Genomic DNA, 23,449 nt, shown 5'->3' with positions numbered 1-23,449 from the left:
CACTGCCACAGGTCTGAACCTTGCTGTGTGAGCAAAATTGTAAAATACAACACAATGACAACCTAATAGCCAGGACTCTGAAACTGGATGTTGGGGTTGACTAACCAGCTGTGTTCCAGTGAATGGAAGCACCTGTAGTACAAGATCCATCCTCAGACAAACTAGGGCTGCACGATATTAGGAAAATATCTAATTGCGATTATATTGACTGATATTGCAATTGCGATATGATTCACAATATTGAAGGGAATGATCATTTTTGTATCATTATTCTCATTTTCATTGAAAAATATATATAAAAAAATGATTTAAGTTTTTTTTTTGTGAGGATCTGTACCAAACAAAGATTTTTTCTTTAGTTTGTAGGATAGGATTCGTAGGCTGGGACGTCTCTGCAGCACCACGATACATGACACATATTTTGCCTTTAACAACCCCCCTGCGATTTGGATATTGTACTATTTAAAAAAAAAAAAATTGATTAATTGTGCAACCCTAATACAAACTAGGACTGCATGACACGACGAAAATATACAATATGCGAAAACGTTGAGTATCGCTATAACGATATTACTTGTGATAAATAAACAGATATTAAAGTGTACTCTGTTCTGCTGCTTTCAGTGTTCTGGTAAAATACAATTGTTGAATTTAAAACCAAAGAAAGGATATCATTTCCAACTTTCTTTTATTGAACAAATTGAACATTGAATTGAATATAAAAGGCAGCACTAAAAAAGAACGACCGTTAAGTGCAGTTTTATACTTTCAACTAACACAAAAAATAATTTGCAATATGTCGCAGTCTTTGCAATATGTTTACTATGAAAGTTGATATTGCATTAAAGGTGCTGTAGGTAGGATTGCGAAGATCCAGGACTTAGCCAAAAAATTTGAACATCAACAACAGTCCCCCTGTCCCTCCCCCCTTTCTGCCAAAAACTGTCTCCTAAGCCCCTCCTCCCACAAGGGAGAATGAATGCATGTGCATGAGTCAGATTGACACGCAGTTAGACACCTCGCTGCCCCCCCCGATTGGTGCATCTGAACAGGGAGCTGTGAATTTTTGCTCATTGCACTCCAGGCTGTAGGTGGAGCCAGAGGAGCCGGATTTATTTTTTTGAATTACCTGCTTCATGTAGTTCTACTGGAACATAGGGTCAGTTTCAGCAAATTATGACAGAAAGTTAGTTTTTATATATATATATATATATATATATATATATATATATATATATATATATATATGTATATGTATATATATATATATATATATATGTATATATATGTATATATATATATATATATATATATATATATATATATATATATATGTATATATATATATATATATGGGGTGGTACGGTTCATGAAAAAACATCTGAACCGCTCGGTTCGCATGTCCCGGTTCGGGGCGTGTGTGTGTCGCACGGTTCATCAGTCCACTGTTAATGTGCACCAACCACTTACTGCCGTAGTGCCCACTTTATACACCTATGTTAAAATATTTACTGGAAACGACGAGGGGGATGACCACATGGCAGCTGATTGGACGAACGCGTCACGTGGTTCTTGCTGCTCCCGAATTTCAAAACAGAGTCTAATGGCGTCTTGTTCTGAATACCATCTCGTATTTTACGAAAATAGTTCACTAAAAATAGTTCAGTATTTCTGAAAACATTTTAAGTGAGAAATAGGCCATATAGTCAGTTTCTTTGATCGACAAAGGTCAGTTTAAAAGATTTTCGTCCGATTCTGAGAGGCGCCAAGCCGATCGCTCCTCAGGTGGAGTGTGGAGTGCTGCAGGTCACGTCACGTGTAGAGATGGTAAATGGGAGAGATGAGGAAGGCTGCCCGGAGCTGGAGGATGCTCCAGCGTCGTATATAGTCTGGTGTGTGGGAACATTTTGGATTTCGTTACCTATGATGACAGCGGAAATCAAACAATAGATAGAACTGCCACTGTGTGCATGTATTGTGCAACATGCATTCAATATGCTAATTTGAGCTATATATCATATGCTGAAGTATATTTCTGGAGTGTTAAAGATTAAAAGAAAAAATAACAAGAACCGTACAGAACCGAAAACTGTGACCCTAAAACCGTGATACGAACCGAACCGTGGGTTTTGTGAACCGTACCATCCGTACCACCCCTAATATATATATATATATATTGTGCAGCCCTTATACAAATACAAACACATTCCAGTTAAAAGTAGCCACAGTTGTGCACTGTACCTGGAGGACAAAAAGGGGGTGGAATTGGTATAGAAAAGGTGACTGTGACTAACCCAATTAACTATGCACTCAAAAGGGTACACAGACAGAGGGCCGACCTGCCAGCCAGTCCAGAACAAGAAGGCTGTTGGGGGTGAAGTGCGAGGGGAAGGCCTCTGTGGTTCTCGCTGGGCTGAGGACTGGCTGCTGGGTGGACGCAGGCTGCGATGGATGTGGCCAGCAGCGAAGGCCAAAGTTTTCAGATGACCTCTGGATTGAAGAGCAAAAGAAAAACAAACGCAAACTGGCCAGAGCCATCAGGGGGAGCCTGGGCCAACTCAACACACCGTTATCTGAAGACATGGACAAAGTAAGATGTGGCCACAGCGCCATGATCCGCCAAAGCAAAAGATCCAAAACCTTGGAAGTCTTTGTGATACTCATCTTCTCCCTTCTCTGCCTCGCTTCTGAGTTTCTGTTCTTCCTGGACAGTCTGTTTTTTCTCTGGTGGCTTCTGACAGGTTTTTCTTGGATATGAAGCCTGTCATCACTTCACTTTCTGTTTCAGGCATGGCCTCCTTAATTTACACTCTTCTGCACCAATCATTCATGCATGCCCATTCATCTTGTATTCTTTTCTTTTCAGTCATATAGATTGAGTGATTGTCGTTTTACTGGGTTCATGTCTAGTTCATCATTAGCAGACAAATGAATGTCTGTGATAATATCAGTAATTTGAAAAAAAAAAGAAAATCCCCTTTTATTCCCACAGACTGATGCTGGAGTCACCTTGGGGTCCATTGAAGCCTTCCGGGGGATGCCCCTCAAATCCCACTGCTTTTCTCAGAGCACCCCCATCGGTCTTGACTGCCTGGGCTGGAGAAGACACATCTACTGCTGTAAGTACCCACTCTGGTTAAGTCTACTGCACTTATTCAGATTCACCTGGGGTTGTTGAGTGGTTCCAATGGCTGTTGGAACATTTGAGCCTGTGATTTTTTGGGTTACTAGATACTCAACCAAAATATTGTGGGTGTGTTTGTTTCTTTGTTTGTTTGTGTGTGTGTGTGTGTGTGTGTGTGTGTGTGTGTGTGTGTGTGTGTCCAATCCAACATTTTAATAGGTGAGTGAACTGTCTCATGTAACTTGTTTATTTTATCATGTTACTCTATTGCAACTACACAGGCTGAAAGTCATTACATGGGTACATATTGATGTGTCCAGGGGCCTCATGTATAAACGTTGCGTACGCACGAAAAGCTTGTGTACGCTGGTTTTCACGGACACTTTGTGATGTATTAAAAATTTACTTGACGTGAGAATGTGCGGGCCGTCAGCAAAGTCTTTTCTGGCTCTGTAACGTGGAGAATTCTAACTGAAAACTGCCGAAAATCACCAAACATTACAAAATAAAGTTTCCACTTCACTTACTGGCACATGTCTGTGACATTGTCTATGAAAAAACATAATTATATCCACTGATACTCCATAAAAGTTTGATCATTTATGTGGATAATGTTTCACATCTTTCACACTATTAACTGTTTAATTTGCAGGCTACTTAACCTCTGTTGAACATGAGGATGGGAAATGAATGAAAAATCCACTATCCACAATACTTTCAGTCATTCTCTGTATTTCCCATAGATGAAAAATCTTATTCACTGTGCAACAAAAAGATCAGCCCAGAAAAATGCAATAGTGTCTGTAAGTCTGTAGTTGCTGAGGCTCAGACATCCATGGCACACAGGAGGTTGGACGCACAGATCCATCTCCCCAGGAACAAACGCTGTGTCGGGGGGGGCAAACTCATGTGATGCGTAATTGATCCCGTGGATGATTTGTAGGCTATTAAGTGAACAAGCTGTACCCGGTCCACCAAACACTGCGCCATCTTGACTGTCTTGATTCTGCACATATTTCTGTTGCTGTAGTCCTATTTACTATTTCATTATTTCATCCATGCATGGCACAGAATATTTCTGTGCGTAGGTACTTTTCAAGTTTTGGCCGTACGCCATCTTCTGGTATGAAAGCTGCGCAATCTTTTATACATGAGGCCCCAGGTCTGTACATTACTATGTTCAATGATGCCCATCATGTGCATCTTCTTTCTGGAATACCACAGTATTGCTGATCAATGTTTATCTTAATGAGCCTAATTTAATGTCCATGAATCGATGTTGAATTTGTGCAGGGTGTAACTGAAACTGAGTCACTAATTTACATGTTGCATGTGCTGTAACCACAAACACATTGCACTAAATAGATATGCACACATTTTATTGCTTAAAACTGCTGCTAGCAACACCAGAAAACCTCAGTGACCTGTGCTGCCTCATAACGTTTTGGTTGAGGCTGGCATTAGCACAGAACCAGTGCAGTTCCTTATTTCCCCTGCTGGCTGCAGTAAGTTCTCACTGTACCGCAACATTGACAACGTCCCCAAACGTTTTTTTGTGGTGCTGTTGTGACAGAGAGAGAGAAAGAGACTTCTACATTATAAGACTTGTTAAAACGAAAGAAAAAAAAAAACATTTAAGCCGATCTCACTGAAACACATCAGCCCTGTAAATCATGTGAGCTTTGTTTAAAATTCTTCAATACTGTCTATTATGTTGCCCGATTTTAGTACCACTACTGAAACTATATTGTTTGATACCTGGGTATGAACACATTGTTTTAGGAAGAAAGTATTTTTAATTCAACACAAAAACTGAACACATGGCTGTTTAATATTGTCTTACCAGCCAAACAAGAACTTTGCCTTAATAACTACCAAATGTAATATTTACATACATGTCTTGCCAAATATAACAAGACAAGAAACTTAACCTATAAGTGCAAATTTCAACACACTCATTTAGCTCTCCTGTTATTCCCCCTGCCTTTTACATAATATGGTTTTACATTTATCTGATTAGCATACCTCTTTTTCACTTAACTGCTGCTGTCCAATCAGATGTGTTGTTTTGAGCCTAAAACTCTTTGTAATCTCCATGCACACTAAGTGTTTTTAGCTCCAGTAGAAGAACTAATCTTTGTTTAAACTAACACGCCCAAACCAAAATATCTCATCTACATTCTGATATACTGGACATAATCCGGATATAATCCGCCTGTTGCTGGTAGTTGCCATGGTAACGTTTGTAGCTTAGTGTCAGAGACCGAGACGCCGTGACCGATAAGACCCAATCAGGAGGAGAAACGTTGGCGTCGGTGTTACCAAAGGTCTCCGTTTGCGACTGCAACACAATCCCGCAGATTCCAAATCAAAACGGGTCAGAAGTGTTTCCAAATGTCTCCGGTTCAGGGGCTCGGAAACGCCAGAGCAGGGGGAATGAGAGGGGGAAACACCAGAGCAGGGAGAATGAGAGGGGGAAACACCAGAGCAGGGGGAATGAGAGGAAACGCAGGAGCACCAGAGCAGGGGGAATGAGAGGGGGGAAACACCAGAGCAGGGGGAATGAGAGGGGGGAAACACCAGAGCAGGGGGAATGAGAGGGGGGAAACACCAGAGCAGGGGGAATGAGAGGGGGGAAACACCAGAGCAGGGGGAATGAGAGGGGGAAAGTAGAAAAAAATATTTGTTTTTAAAACAAAACTTAGTAATGTAAATGTAGCCTCTGAAAAGAAGCTGGCGTTCCAGGCCAGATGACGATCAAAGAAAAACCCTCTTTGGAAAAGCCCAGATTTAAGCTATCATGATAATACTATCTGAAATCTGGAAGGCCTACAATCTCAAGGAAGACTTCCTCCAAACGGTGCATTTCTCCACTTCTAAAACAGAAAAAGAAAAAATGAAGTCTCTTTACTATATTGATCTTGAGGTATTGAATATGACATCAAACGTGATGTTAAGGGCATCAATGCCAGACTGCTAAATACTAGAAGGCCTTAGCTTTGGTGTACCTAATAAACTGGTAACTAAGTCCCCTGGGTGCAGAAGTGGGGACGGATGAGCTATCATGTCAAAGTGTCTGTACACCTCTCACTGCTCTCACAGCGAGCTCAGTGCTCTTGCTGCAGATGTCATCAGTGGAATTAGATTAGTTGGACTAAATTGAATTGTCAGCCGAATCACCAGACTGCTGCAGTGCTACCTCACTGAATGGGAAGTAGCACTGCATGGGACCGCACACACAAAGCCACTTTAATCTTTTTACACGGGGCTATGCTTTATCATTCTGAACCCCAGCAGAGCAGAGTTAATCTGTACAGTGATACATCTCTTTGTCTCATGTAATCATCTCTACGGTGGTTTCATTAGGCTGAAATCCAACACCACTAATAGTAATGGTGGCTCGATCTTAAGAAGTCAGACAGTCAGCTGTTAGCCTAAGGTGCCCGGCTTTAGATTTGCTTGTTCATTGACCGTGATTCAACCATGACAGAGCTTTGGGCAACACTGGCTTTGGACTGCATATTAAATATGTCGCTGATAAAGGTGTCTAGAAGGAATTTAAATGTATGCAATGTCAGATATTTTATTATTAAATTTTACTTTAGTGCGTAACTTTTTGATATTAATGAACGTCCGTTACATTCAAGCCATTACCAAATGAGTTGCTACAAAGCTAATTAAGACTACCAGCTCCACACAACTCTCTCTGGATTTCTCAGTAGGACTATGTTCAGGAGATTGTGGCGTCCGGAGACTTTACCACGCAGAAACTCAAGTGAAGATAATGACCTCTTCTGAAGAGTCCATCATGTTTTTTTAATCCTCTGTGTCCTCCTTGGTATATCTGCTGTGTGTGTGTGTGTGTGTGTGTGTGTGTGTGTGTGTGTGTGTTAGGGTTGCCCGATATTGACAAAATGTGATATTGCGATATTGAGCGTGAGTATTGCGATATCGATATTCATTCCGATATTCTTAAACATATATGAAAACACACAAGTTGAAAACACATCAAAATAGATTAATAGAATATCAAAACAACAGGTTTTCATATAGCACAAGGGTTTATTTAAACACACGCTTCGCTGTTTGCACTCTCTCTGTCTGTCCTCACGCTTCTCGTTTCTTTCGCTTGTCGTTTCTTTCGCTGTCTCTATGCGCATCTCACAAAATACATGGAATATTGCATACTTTTCAGTACATTTTCGATATTGATATTGCACAACGTGATATTGCTAAATCAGTGATTTCTTTCTTCTTCTTTCTATCACATTATACTATACTGGTATAGTAGCTGCAATACATTGCTATAATAAAAACCCAGCCACTGATTTCAGAAACAGCAACATTGGCCCCAGGCTTTAAAAGGTTGGTGTGAGGTATCAGTTGAACCATAATTATCTCATAATGTTGTATAGATGTTGCATGATGCACCGCCTCCACACAATACATATAACATACCTCGGTCATTAGTGCAGTGAAGTGAATTCAAAGTAAAGCAAACCCTTGAGACATTTTTCAGTTCATACAGTAAATGTTTGAGTTTGTAAAGCCTAATATTCCTTTTTCTTCACTTTCTGTGAAGGTAGAACACAAACTTGATCAATTTTGGTCATGTTTTGATTTGGAATTGAATGTGCAGTGTTCCCAATGCATTGCTATTATGGAATTAAAAGCTTTTCTAAGGATTTTGAGCATTATTCACTTTTTTAAACACACTGCTATTATTCTGAACACAACTGTAGTTTTGGGTCTAGATTTGGAGATATTACAGAACACGTCAGGGATAGGTATTTCTTTGCACGAAAGTAGTTCCAGAAACAAACTGCTGTTGTGTGGGTTGTCCAAACTAACAGAGATACTGTTTGTACAAAGTGACAATCTTTCAAAGCTGTGGAAGATGGAGGGCATCGTATTGGAGTGGAGGTATTAATCAACAACAAAATTCAAAACAATTTTGACTTTTTATTAGCATATGCAAAAATGCAAATATTTCACTGGTTCCAGCTTCTCAAATAGGAATGCTTGCTGATTGTATTAGCCTTCTATAGTAGAAGATAGTAAATGTGATAACTACATGGAGCGAAAGTAGACCGTAGCTATTTTTAAGACACCACCACGGGCTTTGGGTAGTTGTGATCTTTCACTACATTTGTTTGATTAATTAGCTAAACATTGGCAGATAACTGATAGTAAATAAATATGTCTCAGTTTATCAGGCTTATATCGTCGCTGTCGGGAGGAAACCTTGTATCTCCATATTTTGTCATTAAATTTTTTTTAGTTTGGGTCACCCTTTACATCTGTCTGTAGATTTTAAGATTTGCAGTGCTTTCCTGCTGTGAGCATTGTTGGAAGAAGTATTGAGATCCTTGGAAATGTTACTTAAATAAAAGTATGTAAGTATCATCAGGAAAATGTACTTAAAGTATTAAAAGCAAAAGTACTCAAAGCAGAACTCTCCTCCTGTTGTAGAAAGTGTAAAGGACCAACCAGCTGTGTGTTTAATGGTCTGATCCTCTCAGCTGGACTAGTAGCTGTTATATTGTTGGCTAGTTTACTTTAGAATAAAACATCAGATTTATAAACTACATGTGTTCTGTGTGCAGGATTCTTAATGTGTAAAGTAACTAGTAACTAAAGCTGGAACAGATGAATGTAGTGGAGTAACTAAAGTAACTAGTAACTAAAGCTGGAACAGATGAATGTAGAGGAGTAACTAAAGTAACTAGTAACTAAAGCTGTCAGATGAATGTAGTGGAGCAAAAAGTACAATATTTCTCTCTGAAATGTAGCAGAGTAGAAGTAGAAAGTGGCATGGAAAGAAAAGACCCAAGTGAAGTACAAGTACCTCAACATTTGGAGTTGAGGACAGTACTTGAGTAAATGGACTTAGTTACATTCCACCGCTGGCTGTGAGGCAGCAGTGCCAACCACTGAGCCACAGTGCCGCTCTGTTTTACAAATATTTAAACGATGACGAAGCAATTTCATCCAACCTTGTCCAAGGTAAATAGCTCAATATAATGATAATATATAAATAAATTAGCCTTTATTGTTTTTTTCCTGAAAAGCAACGGTTTTGGACATAGGCGTTTTTTGCCCGTCAGCGATGATGTATTTAACTCCTCCTCTCACTCAGTACATGGTGACATCACAGCTCAGTGTGCTCAGGAGTGCAACAGACTTTAACATTCAACCAGAGAGGGCAGTAAACAGCATGTTATTTAAAGCAGTCTGATGGAGTTAAGCCAGTATTATCCTCCTCTACAATCAATACAACCTTGATTTATTTATTGATGCGTTATCTGAACCTGTATTATTAATGCAGTATGTGGATGTACTATACTGGTATAGTAGCTGCAATACATTGCTATAATAAAAACCCAGCCACTGATTTCAGAAACAGCAACATTGGCCCCAGGCTTTAAAAGCTTGGTGTCAGGTATCAGTTGAACCATAATTATCTCATAATGTTGTATAGATGTTGCATGATGTACCGCCTCCACACAATACATATAGCATACCTCGGTCATGGCCGTCACAGAGCCAATATGGCTGAAAATAGCCAGGAATGTAATTTGAAAATCTGCTCCGTAACTCGGATGACCAACATAGAGTGTGCTGGGTGCGCTGGGTGCGCTGTGTGTGTGTGTGTGTGTGTGTGTGTGCTGTGTGTTTGGGAGGGCTGTGGAAGGGGTGGGGTGGACTGAGCCAGGAGGGAGGGCTAGCTGTTTTCATCTCCACCTAAAGGAATACTGCACCATTAGCGAGCCGTCCACACCGCAGAAACCCCCCTGTAGGACCCCCACTGATGTCAGCAGAGAGAGAGAGAGAGAGAGAGAGAGAGAGTGGCTGTCGTTGCATGAGAGGCGATCCAGAGCAGAGAGGTGGAGGAGAGGCGCGCTGCTACAGCTTTGCTGTACTGTGAATGGAAGGAGGAAGCAGCAAGTTGACAGCTGAAGCTTACCTCAGCGAATAGTGCCGCAGATATCACCTCCTCCTCCTTCTCTTCCTCTTTCTCCTCCTGCGCTCTTGCCCTGGGAATAAACCACTTGCTCTGCCGTCTCGCCTCCTCTTCATTGCCAATTACTCCTCCGCTGCCCACTTCCATCCCCCCCCCCCCCGCCCTGTGTTGTCGTGCATCCAAAATCGGGATGCGGACCCAGCAGGGCTCGGAGGGGGGCGTGCCCATGCCTGGGGGCAGCTGTGGCAGCAGCGGCAGCTCAGGGCTGTCGCCGGGCTCTGACTCGGACGGAGGAAGCCCGACAGCCGCGGGGTCGGACGGTATGGTGGACGGAGCACTCGGGGTGGGTGGATGTATGGGCGGAGGCGGGGGAGCAGGTAGCTTGGGTGGAACACTGAGGGGGGTCCTGTCTCGTTATTGGAGCTTGGAGAGTCTGCACTCGACCACAGGTAAGTGCCTTCCACACACACACGACGCGGCTCCGTGCAGCAATCCCTACAAGTCACTGGATTGCAATAAGTCGTCTGTTTAATGCACATGGATTTGACAACATGTGCACACTGACACACTGCCAGGAGGTTAGTGTGTCAACCAGGGTTGGATTGGATGTACTGTGTGTGTGTGTGTGTGTGTGTGTGTGTGTGTGTGTGTGTGTGTGTATAGAGTATGTGTGTGCATGTGAGCGTCATGTCAGCTGTTCCAGCGGTTCCAGGGTAGGTGCTGTGTTGATGTGTTTGGGTGGGCCGGCTGCTTCACTTTCTAGTCATGCAGAAAGAGACAGAAAACACCATCAGTGTCGCCTTTCACAGCGCAATTTCTCATTGTCTCCTTATCACTGACTTCAGTCTGTGCGCTTATCTGCTACACACGGGCAGATGTGTGAGTTGCCCTCATGGTGGCCCTCAGGTAGCATGAAGAATCTGACTGCCCATCCCCAGCTCTCAGAACATGGGCTGAGTATCATTGGAAGTCTTTCAAAATCAGTGCTGAGGTTTTTTTGAAACCATATTTCCGGAAATTTTTGCCTTTTTATTTGAAAGTGGCAGCACGTAGATGGCGGGGCAGAGAGAGGAGAAATGATATGCAACAAAGTTTTCCTGGCCAGAGTCAAACCAGCAATATCGTGACTATGGTTCTGAGCTCTAGGCCACCAGGATGCCCATGTATTACTTTGTTCTATTTCTTACTCTAAGAGACATAAACATCCATAAATTCATTTTTTAAGACATCTCTTTTGCAAACACTAAATGTCTGTACACAAGCAATTATTCAAAGACCTAGACATGAAATAAAATAGTCAAAATCAGCAAACGTTCCCAGATCCCAAGGATATAGTCTTCACATTAATAGTTTTATTTGACTAATAGTCCAAAACTCAACATTATTACATTTTGTCATTTGCAAAGATATAAAACAGCAAATTCTTACATTTGAGAAAATAGAAACACTAATTGTTGACTTTTTACTTGATAAATACATACAAATGATTGAGGTTTATTAACAAGCCCTCATAGGGTTCAAAAACCCTATGAGAAATCGAGGAAGAGATAGAGTGACCCTGCCCGGAGGAAGCCTGGGGCCCCCGTCTGGAGCCAGGCCCAGATGGAGGGCCCGTCAGCGAGCGCCTGGTGGCCGGGTTTACCACGGTTTGGGAGGAACCGCTGGGGTCGGGTGCACTGCCACATGGGTGGCGGTGAAGGTCAGGGGCCAGATCCGGGCGGCAGAGGCTGGCTCTGGGGACGTGGAATGGCACCTCTCTGTGGGGGAAGGATCCGGAACTTGTGCGGGAGGTGGAGCGCTACCAGTTAGATCTGGTGGGGCTTACCTCTACGCACAGTCTCGGTTCTGGAACCATACTCCTGGATAGGGGTTGGACTCTTTTCTTCTCCGGAGTTGCCCATGGTGTGAGGTGCCGGGCGGGTGTGGGGATAATCACAAGCCCCCAGCTGAGCGCCGCTATGTTGGAGTTTACCCTGATGGACGAGAGGGTCGCCCCGATCCCTAAACTATGCCTGTTGTTTGTGCATATGCACCAAACGAGTTCGGAGTATTCGGCCTTCTTGGAGACCTTGATGGAGTCCTGTAGTTCTGCTGGGGGACTTCAACGCGCACGTGGGTAATGATGGAGATACATGGAGAGGCGTGATTGGGAGGAACGGCCTCCCTGATCTAAACCAGAGTGGTTGTCTGTTGTTGGACTTCTGTGCTAGTCATGGATTGTCTATAACAAACACCATGTTTGAACATAGGGATGCTAGGCCGAAGGTCAATGATCGATTTTATAATCGTTTCATCTGATCTGAGGCCATATGTTTTGGACACTCGGGTGAAGAGGTGGGTGGAGCTGTCAACCGATCACCATCTGGTGGTGAGTTGGGTCAGGGGGTGGGGGAAGACTCTGGACAGACCTGGTAAGCCCACACGGGTCGTGCGGGTAAATTTGGAACGTCTGGAAGAGGCCCCTGTCCGACAGACTTTCAACTCACACCTCCGGCGGAGCTTTTCGTGCATTCCTGTGGAGGCTGGGGGCATTGAACCTGAGTGGACAATGTTCAAAGTTTCCATTGCTGAAGCTGCGGCAGGGAGCTGTGGTCGTAGGGTCTTAGGTACCTCAAGGGGCGGTAACCCTTGAACACCGTGGTGGACACCGGTGGTCAGGGAAGTCGTCCGACTGAAGAAGGAGTCTTTCCGGGATATGTTATCCCGGAGGACTCCGGAGGCAGTTGCAAGGTACCGAAGGGCTGCAGCCTCTGCCGTGAAAGAGGCAAAGCAGCGGGTGTGGGAGAAGTTCGGAGAAGACATGGAGAAGGACTTTCGGTCGGCTGGGATGCTGTTGACCTCAACTGAGGAGGTAATAGGGCGGTGGAAGGAGCACTTTGAGTAGGGCTGAAACGATTCCTTGAATAACTCGAATAATTTGATTACAAAAAATCCTCGATGCAAAATGATTTGTCTCGAAGCTTCATTAAATCAATGTTACCAACGTTGTATCGCTGACGGACGGTGTGTCCGCACGGATCATTATTACTGTCGCACACCAGACGCTGCTCAGTCTGCTGCTGGCGACACATACCAGAGCGTAAATAGTGAGGGGCTAAGAGAAGAGACAGGCTGGAGAAAACGACAGAAAGTGTCCAAAGTTTGGAATCAGATCAAGCGTAATTAGAACGAAAACTCTGTACAGTGTGCCTACTGCAAAATCTAATTAGCTTACCACAATAATAGCACGACGTCAATGCTTCAGCATCTCAACAGAAAACATCGAGTCTAACTTAATCATCCATTGCACGAAGTGGACCCGACAAAAGTAAATCACAGAGTATTATGGATGATGAAACTACACCAAACACAACGACTACCAAAATCAAAGACAAGAAAATACGTAGTGGTTACCACAATCTGATCTAAAGACCCGACTTGTTGACCATCCCTTCGGAAAAACAGCTGATTGTTGCGCACCATTTTCTCTCTCTCTCTCTCTCTCTCTCTCTCTCTCTCTCTCTCTCTCGCTCTCTCTCTTTTCACGGAGAAACAGCTGATCAACGATCTAATAGCATATGTGTAACAGAGCTGTGTAGCATTGTAATCAAATATATAAATGAAAATAGGTTGAGTATAACTAATATTTACATATAGGCCTATATACAGATCAGTCTCAGGTTGAAACTTGTAGTTCTGAAAGTTAAGTTGCACAACTTAATGTAATGTTTATGTATGTTTAATGTATGCCTTAGTTTTAGGTTTATATCATTTGAAAAAAAAATCTTTAAAACAACAATGTAATATGGCACTTAAATGCACTTAATATGTTTAGTTTTTCGAGATAAGCAATGTAGGCAATAAAAATGTTCCTTTTTCCGAAGATTTAACCAAACTATTGTTTATTATTGCTCTTCAATAAAACAAAAGTATTTCTTTTCCGATTACTCGATTAATCGATGGAATAATCGGTAGAATACTCGATTACTAAAATAATCGATAGCTGCAGCCCTAACTTTGAGGAACTCCTAAATCCGACTAATATGCCCTCTATGGTAGAGGCAGAGCTGGAGGATGATGGGGGATTGTTGTCACTTTCCCTGGTGGAAGTCGCTCAGGTAGTTAAACAACTCCACAGTGGCAAAGCCACAGGAATTGATGAGATCCGTCCAGAAATGCTTAAAGCTCTGGGTGTGGAGGGGTTGTCTTGGTTGGCACACCTCTTCAACATTGCGTGGAAGTCTGGGACGGTGCATAAGGAGTGGCAGACTGGGGTGGTGGTTCCCCTGTTTAAAAAGGGGGACCAGAGGGTGTGTGCCAATTACAGGGGTATCACATTTCTCAGCCTCCCTGGTAAAGTCTACTCCAAGGTGCTGGAAAGGAGGCTTCGGCCTCGGGTTGAAGAGGAACAATGCGGATTCCGTCCTGGTCGTGGAACAACGGACCAGATCTTTACTCTCGTAAGGATCCTGGAGGGAGCCTGGGAGAATGCCCAACTGGTCTACATGTGCTTTGTGGATCTGGAGAAGGTGTATGACCATGTCCCCCGGGAGATACTGTGGGAGGTGCTGCGGGAGTATGGGGTGAGGGGGTCCCTTCAATGGCCATCCAATCTCTGTACGACCAAAGCGAGAGCTGTGTCTGGGTTCTCGGCAGTAAGTCAGACTCGTTTCAGGTGAGGGTTGGCCTCCGCCAGGGCTGCGCTTTGTCACCACTCCTGTTTGTAGTATTTATGGACAGGATATCGAGGCGTGGAGAGGGGTTGCAGTTCGGTGGGCTGGGGATCTCATCGCTGCTTTTTGCAGATGATATGGTCCTTATGGCATCATCGGCCTGTGACTTTCAGCACTCACTGGATCGGTTCGCAGCCGAGTGTGAAGCGGCTGGGATGAGAATCAGCACCTCTAAATCGGAGGCCATGGTTCTCAGCAGGAAACCGATGGAGTGCCTTCTTCAGGTAGGGAATGAGTCCTTACCCCAAGTGAAGGAGTTCAAGTACCTTGGGGTCTTGTTTGCGAGTGAGGGGACAATGGTGTGGGAGATTGGTCGGAGAATCGGCGCAGTAGGTGCGGTATTACATTCAATTTATTGCACCGTTATGATGAAAAGAGAGCTGAGCCAGAAGGCAAAGCTCTCAATCTACCGGTCAGTTTTTGTTCCTACCCTCACCTATGGTCATGAAGGCTGGGTCATGACCGAAAGAACAAGATGCAGGGTACAAGCGGCCAAAATGGGTTTCCTCAGGAGGGTGGTTGGCGTCTCCCTTAGAGATAGGATGAGAAGCTCAGTCATCTGTGAGGAGCTCGGAGTAGAGCCGCTGCTCCTTTGCGTCGAAAAGAGCCAGTTGAGGTGGTTCGGGCATCTGATAAGTATGCCCCCTGGGCGCCTCCCTAGGGTGGTGTTCCAGGCACGTCCAGCTGGGAGGAGGCCTCGGGGAAGACCCAGGACTAGGTGGAGGGATTATATCTCCAACCTGGCCTGGGAACGCCTTGGGATCCCCCAGTCGGAGTTGGTTAATGTGGCTCGGGAAAGGGAAGTTTGGGGTCCCCTGCTGGAGCTGCTACCCCCGGGACCCGATACCGGATAAGCGGACGAAGATGGATGGATGGATGGATGAACAAGCACTATTTTGTGTCGACATATTTGGTCGAAATTTAAACAAACGTGTATCTGACTTTCTGACATTTGTTCGTAAAAAATACCATGCCTTATTGTCTAAAATGGCTTTTCAATAAAAAAAAATAAAAGTAACTCAGATGTTACTACACATGTTTTACCTTGTTTTATGACAGAGAAGACAAAAAACAACTTAAGTCCTGCTAGAGGTATAGCTAGCTCAGCAGATCTTAGTAGCTGCTATCTGTTTTTTTTACACTAGTCAATGTCATGTGATTTGGTGTGGTAAAGCTACATTAAAATCACATATAGGCTACTTCAATGTGTTGCATTGTGGATCAATGCATTATATTGATGTCAATAGGAGAAGTACTTGGACAGATATCAACTTAGCCAAACACAGAAACACTTGATCGATCCTCCAGTCTTCCTTTTAAACAAACGAGTTAAAATGCAGAAAAAAAGCTGAGAGAACACATTTTATTTGCAGACATTGTATAGGTATTGTGTACAATAATCAGCCTAAAAAGGCATACAATGAAACCATTACAATACATTTTATTAATCTGTTAACAGTTTGCCGTCCAGCCTGAAAACTTTAAACCTTTTTTTCTAAACTTTTCTGCTTGTGTAGTTACTGCACCGTGCCTTTTCTAGGGCAGTATTTAGGTCAATAGACATTTGTGTTTTTCCCTTTATTAGGGATTGACCAATTATCAGCTTAGCCGATTATCGGGGCCGATATTTGGCAATTTGCAGATTATCTGTATCAGTGTATTTTTTTTTACTGATAACCAAAATAATAATTAAATAAATAAAGTACAATTTAAATAATTAAATAGTGTGCTACCTTGGCTCTGCCACAGCTCTGTAAGCAGTCGGCAACACCTGCAAACAAACTTCATAGAGCTATTTTTGTTTTTATTTATTTTTTTGACTGTGTATTTAGTTTATAGTTTCAGTTTTATCAAATAATTGCTTAAACCATTTAAACAAACTTTTGTGTTGGAGTTTGTAACATTGGCCTTTAAAAAAACAGTATCGGTCGACCACTACGCTATATGATACGCAGCAAATACTGGTTTCGTTGTGGTTTCCGTGTCATCAGCAGCAGTTTTGCTCAGGACACTAGCTGCAGGCCTGGTAGTGATGCACTGTCTTATAATGCTGTCTCTTTGCTTGTGTCTGGCTTGTTTGTTCATGGACCTTTTGCATCTCAAAATTGATGTGCTTGCTGTCCACTTTCTCACCCGCCCGACCTATTTATACCTACATATAGTTGTTGTCATGGGACTGTGTTTACTGTAGCTTTCGGAAGAAGGACCATCGCAGGGTTTCTGCGGGGTCTTAAAAAATCTAAAATTTAAAAATCCAAATTTTAGGCCTTTAAAAAGTCTTCAGTATTGTGTTCTAGGTCTTAAAGAGCTCATTTTATGCTCATTTTTAGGTTCATAATTGTATTTAGAGGTTGTGACATCTCACTTCTGTTCCATCTTTGTTGGGAGTTGCACATGCTCAGTACCTAGGTAAGGACTACTAGCCAGTCAGAAGCAGAGTATAAGGGCGTGCCCTGACAGTAGCTAGGTAAGGACTACTAGCTAGTCAGAAGCAGAGTATGAGGGCGTGCCCTGACAGTACCTAGGTAAGGACTACTAACCAGTCAGAAGCAGAGTATGAGGGCCCTGACAATACCTAGGTAAGGACTACTAGCTAGTCAGAAGCAGAGTATGAGGGCGTGCCACGCTAGCAGCTAGGCGAGCATTATAATGTGTGTTCCAAAGTGACCACGTTTGTCTCTGAAGTAAAGGCTGGACTACAATAGAGCTGTTTGGAGCAGTTTGTGAACAGTGTTTTCTTTCGGAGATGGTAAGTCCCTTTGGGGTGGACTTGGGCTTTTTCACTTTGTAAACCTATAACATGCACAAAAAGGATATATAACACAATAAAGGAAAGGGGAAAGGCCAAAAAGCATAATATCAGCACTTTAAAGGGTTAGGGTTAGGCTTATTTTGAAGAGGACTTCATTTTCCTACGTCCATGCAACGCAGCCTCTAATGCTCATTCTTTTTTTATTCTGTGGTGTTGTAGTTCTTTCTTTCGCTAGTCCAAATATAATTCCGCTATATTACGACTAACTTCCAACTTGTATTGCAGCCAATCAGCTTTCGTGTTATTGGCGCGAGTCTCTTTCAGATTGTACCACAGACATAAAACAGATTTTATTCTTCAGCTATTTGGAAGTGCAAGTTTAGTGATACTTAGCTTGAAAAAAAACTGAATTTAGGGCTCAGTTGATGTTGTGATAAAGGTCTTAAATTTCATTGATAATGTTCTTAAAAATGTCTTAAAAATTCTTAAATTTGACTTGGTGAAACCTGCAGAAACTCTGCATCACCTCAGGACTATGTACAGATGTGAAATGCAAAGCTGGGAGCAGCAAAAACAGTGGAGCCTGCCTGGTTGAAATGGCATCACATTAGCTTTATCATGACTACCAATTGTTGTCATTGGAGCTTTGTCAGACTCTGTGTGTGCGTGTGCGTGTGCGCTGAGCTGTGGTTTTTAACTTGGAAAGGAGATGGAGATGCACTGTAGAGTGGGAGGAGGGGCGGATACGGCACTGAATATTCCCATTGGAACATTAGCAAGTGTTGGAGGTGGAGGAACAAGCATATGTGTGGCATGCTGTTGCATGTACACACATTACACACACAATTATGAAAAATGCAATATAACGACATTTTAATTGTGATTAAGATTTTGGCTCTTAATGATCACAAAAACACCAAGGAAGTCATCAAGGAAAACAATTATTTTGCACATTACGTTTGCAGATAAACTCATCCTTTGTCTTGTGTGTTGACTGGAAAAGAATTGAGGAAAATGTCACAGTTCTAGGTGTTTTCACTGTGGATTTAACTGTTTCAATGTTTTTTAAGTTCCATACTGTACATGCAACATCTTTCCAAAAGACAATGAGTAATCGGGTTAAATAATCCTGATTTTAATATTGACCAAAATAATCTTGGTTATGATTTTTTCCATAATCAAGCAGCCCCGACACACACTTGGACTACCGTAGTACAGTACATGTAAATAACTGTGTGTAGCCACATATGGTATAGGGTATATACAGACCTGTCCTTGACCGAATGCTGTTTCTTCTTTCTCATTTCTTCTGTGCAGCCACAATTGTGCTTTATGTCATATATTCAATTCAATTCAGTTCAATTCAGTTTTATTTATAGTATCAAATCATAACAAGAGTTATCTCGAGACACTTTACAGATAGAGTAGGACTGGACCACACTCTATAATTTACAAAGCCCCAACAATTACAATAATTCCCTCAAGAGCAAGCATTAGCGGTAGCTATTGCGACAGTGGCGAGGAAAAACTCCCTTTCGGGAAGAAACCTCGGACAGACCCAGACTCTTGGTAGGCGGTGTCTGACGGTGCCGGTTGGGTGTGTGATGAACAGTGGTAGTAATAGTCACAATAAAGATAATGGAACAGTGACTACAATGGTAGTCGTAGTAGTTCATGTCATAGTAGGGCACAGCAGGGGCGTTACGGGGTGTAATGTGGCACAGCACAGCATGGGTGGACGCGGTAGGACACAGCAGGACGCAGCCGGACACTGCAGGGAATCGCAGAGCGTAGCAGGGTGTAGCAGGTCCCTAGCGACAGCTGCACCCAAGACCCAGGTCTTGGTGCCACCCTAATCCAAGGCGATATTCTGGGTGAAGAAGAAACATAAGGACTCCGGGGAGTAAACTCCCCAGAGCTAGGTTAGTAACAAGCATTTCTGGGAGAAGGATGCACATAAAAGGAACAAATGAAAAGAGAGATGAAAGAGCAGCTCATTGTGTCATAGGGAGGAAGGAAATTCCCCAGCAGTCTAGAATTATAATAGTATAACTAAGAGAGGCAGGCTAAAGAGAGGTGCCGGGTCGGGCTTGAACTCTCCCCTGCCGGAACGGGCTGTACTTCCTGCCTCCCTCTACTCTCACTATATTATTGATTATATGATAGGTAGATCTGATGACTATGAGGAGAAGCGGAGGGAAGCTGGGGTGCTGTGTCTGTAGCTATACACCCTGCCCCGCCGGTCTAGGCATACGCTGCAACTCCTCACTCCCTAACTATAAGCGTTCGTTTGGGGAGATTGTTTTTGAGGAACATTGTCGTTTGGCTGATCCAGGCAGTGTAGGCCACCGGACCGTCTGACTACTGCATCCCTCAGAAGCTTCGCCGCGCGGTAGCAATTCTCTTCTGTGATGACGGCTGGTGAGTCGGCGTTGAAGGGGGGAGAGCCTGGCGAACCGCTTTGGCCGCTACCGGTTCCGACTCCGGCAAGGATAACCGGTGTCGAGCAAGAAGATGGACGTTGGCAGGCGGCTGAGTCCCATGGCGCAGTATCCTGGGAGGCCGCCGGGAGAGATGAGATCCGGAGCGACTGATTATGAGCCACATCCCTAACTATAAGCTTCATCAAAGAGGAAGGTTTTCAGTTTATTCTTAAATGTGGTGACGGTGTCTGCCCCCCGAACCCAGACTGGGAGCTGGTTCCACAGGAGTAGAGCCTGGTAGTTGAAGGCTCTGGCTCCCATTCTACTTTTAGAGACTCTAGGAACCACTAGTAGCTCTGAGTTCTGGGACTATTGTCCCATTAGAGCACTGAAGAGCTCTTAGTACCTTATTAGGTACTAAGAGCTCTTCAAGATATGATGGTGCTTGACCATTTAGAGCTTTGTAGGTCAGGAGAAAGATTTTAAATTCAATCCTGGATTTTACAGGAAGCCAATGCAGAGAAGCTAGTACATGGGAAATATGGTCTCTTTTCTTAGTTCTTGTCAGAACACGTGCTGCAGCATTCTGGATCAGCTGGAGAGTCCTAAGGGACGTATTTGAGCATCCTGATAGTAAGGAATTACAGTAGTCCAGCCTGGAAGTAACGAATGCATGGACTAGTTTTTCAGTATCGTTTTTAGATAGGATGTTCCTGATTTTGGCAATGTTACGAAGATGGAAAAAGGCTGTTCTTGAGGTTTGTTTTAAGTGGGCATCAAAGGATAAGTCCTGATCAAAAATAACTCCTAGATTTCTGACAGTAGTGGTATAGGCCAGGGCAATGCCATCTAAGGTAGCTATATCTTTAGATAATGAAGTCCGGAGGTGCTTGGGTCCCAGGACAATAACTTCAGTTTTGTTGGAGTTTAACATCAGAAAATTGTAGGTCATCCAGGATTTTATATCTTTAATGCACGCTTGAAGTTTAGCTAACTGACTGCTTTCGTCTGGCTTAATTGACAGATATAATTGGGTGTCGTCTGCATAGCAGTGAAAGTTAATTGAGTGTCTCCTAATGATATTGCCTAGAGGAAGCATATATAAGGAGAATAGAATTGGTCCAAGCATTGGTCGAGCCTTGAGGAACGCCATGGCTAACTTTAGCGTACTTGGAGGATTTATCGTTGATATTAACAAATTGGGATCGCTCAGAGAAATAGGACTTAAACCAGCTTAGTGCGATTCCTTTAATGCCAACTAAATGTTCCAGTCTCTGTACCAGGATGGTATGGTCAATAGTGTCGAATGCAGCACTAAGGTCCAATAAGACAAGTATGGAAACAAGTCCTTTGTCAGCAGCAGTTAGAAGGTCGTTAGTGATTTTCACCAGTGTCTCTGTTCTATGATGCTTTCTAAATCCTGACTGAAAGTCTTCAAATAGACTATTTCTATGTAGAAAGTCACATAACTGATTAGTGACTACTTTCTCAAGGATCTTGGAGAGAAAGGGAAGGTTAGATATAGGTCTATAGTTGGCTGAGACCTCGGGATCGAGGGTGGGTTTTTTTCAGAATAGGTTTTATCACAGCTACTTTAAATGACTGCGGTACATAACCTGTTAATGTAGACATATTGATCGTGTCTAATAATGTGGTGTTTACCACGGGTAGTACTTCTTTAAGTAGCCTCATTGGAATGGGGTCTAGGAGACAGGTAGTTGGCTTAGCTGAAGAGACCTTTAACATTAATTGTTGAAGGTCTATAGGAAAAAAGCAGTCTAAGTATGTATCGGGTCCTGTCCTCTTCAGCCCTCCTGCGCCCAATAGTGAGCCGTTAGAAGCTGTGGGCAAAAGGTGATGAATTTTATCCCTAATTGTTATAATTTTATCATTAAAGAAGGTCATGAAGTCATCACTGCTCAGAGCTATAGGAATAGATGGCTCAATAGAGCTGTGGCTATCTGTCAGCCTGGCTACAGTGCTGAAAAGAAACCTTGGGTTGTTTTTATTTTCTTCTATTAGTGTTGAGTAATAGTCTGATCTGGCATTTCTGAGGGCCCTCCTATAATTTTTCAGACTATCTTACCAATCTACACGAGATTCTTCCAGTTTGGTGGAGCGCCATTTATTTTCAAGTTTTCGTGAGATTTGATTTAATTTGCGAGTTTGGGAGTTAGTGCTAGTTTCCTTTGCATCGCCATCTTCTTTTTGATAGGAGCAATTGAGTCTGAAGTAGTCCGTAGGCAGGCCGTAGCAGCGTCTACAAAGTTATCAATTTGGGAGGGACTAAAGTTAACATAAGGGTCCTCTGTTATATTACGGCATGACATTGAGTTAAGTGCTGTCGGAATGTCTTAAATTTAGCTATAGCACTGTCAGATAGGCATCTAGTGTGTAAGGTTTTATTTAATTTCGTATAGTCTGGTAATAGGAATTCAAAAGTTATTAAAAAATGGTCTGATAAAGGATTCTGCGGAAATACTATTAAATCGTCAATTTTGATGCCATATTCTAGCACAAGGTCGAGTGTGCGGTTAAAACAGTGTGTGGCCTTATGCACACTCTGACTCAAACCAATTGAATCTAGTAGTGAGTTGAAAGCAATACTAAGGCTATTGCTGTCAACGTTCACATGGATATTAAAATCACCTACAATAAGTACTTTGTCTGATTGAAGGATTACACATGATAAAAACTCAGAGAATTCAGATAAAAATTCAGAATACGGACCTGGTGCTCGGTAAACAACAAATATAATTGGCTGTACTGTTTTCCATATCGGATGTTGAAGATTAAGAACAAGGCTTTCAAACGAGTTGTAATTTAGTTTAGGTTTAGGATTAATTAACAGGCTTGAATCAAATATGGCTGCAACTCCCCCCTCGGCCTGAGCCTTGTGGAATTTGAGTGTTATTATGACTGGGAGGAGTGGCTTCATTTAAACATATTCTTCATGGCCCAGCCAGGTTTCGGTGAGGCAGAGTAAATCAATTTGGTTATCTGATATCAATTTGTTTACCAATATTGCTTTAGACGACAGAGATCTAATATTTAATAGTCCACATTTGATTTTCCTATTCTGTTCTATCCTGGCAGTGGTTGTTTTAATTCCAATTAGGTTGTTAAGTATAGCACCCCTTTTGTTAGTGTTTGATTTAATCGGTCTCAGTCGGGGGACAGATACTGTGGTTATGGGATTATAAATGGATGGTTGCTCAAAATGAAGTACAGAGGAGCGTGTTGCGCTGTGCCTCCGATTACTGATATTACTGATTCTTACTCTGGAATGATATAGCTGGTCTGTGGGTTAGCAGAGTTATTTGTAAAGGAGTGAGAGCTTATGGGAGAATATAACTGGGAAGTGCGCTTGTGCATTTGTTTACGAGTTGCAAACAGTCATTTGAAGGTTTGCGTCTGCACGGCGAGCCGCAGATTCCCACGTAGCATCTGGTTGCCGCGTCTATTGGGATGAAT

The 23,449-nt window shown here is 42.8% G+C and overlaps 1 protein-coding gene across 2 annotated transcripts in view; it reads left to right on the top strand.

The window, feature by feature from the left end:
- The window catches only part of arhgef4 (Rho guanine nucleotide exchange factor (GEF) 4), a 153,038-nt gene that overhangs the window by 56,000 nt on the left and 73,589 nt on the right, over window positions 1-23,449 (top strand). For both annotated transcript variants that reach the window (XM_078280370.1, XM_078280369.1), the window contains exons 3-4: window positions 2,318-2,590; window positions 2,993-3,119. In XM_078280370.1, coding sequence (XP_078136496.1) covers window positions 2,318-2,590; window positions 2,993-3,119 — 400 coding nt within the window. The remainder of the gene's footprint in view (window positions 1-2,317; window positions 2,591-2,992; window positions 3,120-23,449) is intronic.

This window comes from Sander vitreus, chromosome 22 (assembly GCF_031162955.1).
Source record: "Sander vitreus isolate 19-12246 chromosome 22, sanVit1, whole genome shotgun sequence".
Taxonomy (NCBI): Eukaryota; Metazoa; Chordata; class Actinopteri; order Perciformes; family Percidae; genus Sander; species Sander vitreus.
This window is presented reverse-complemented; position numbering and strand designations above follow the sequence as displayed.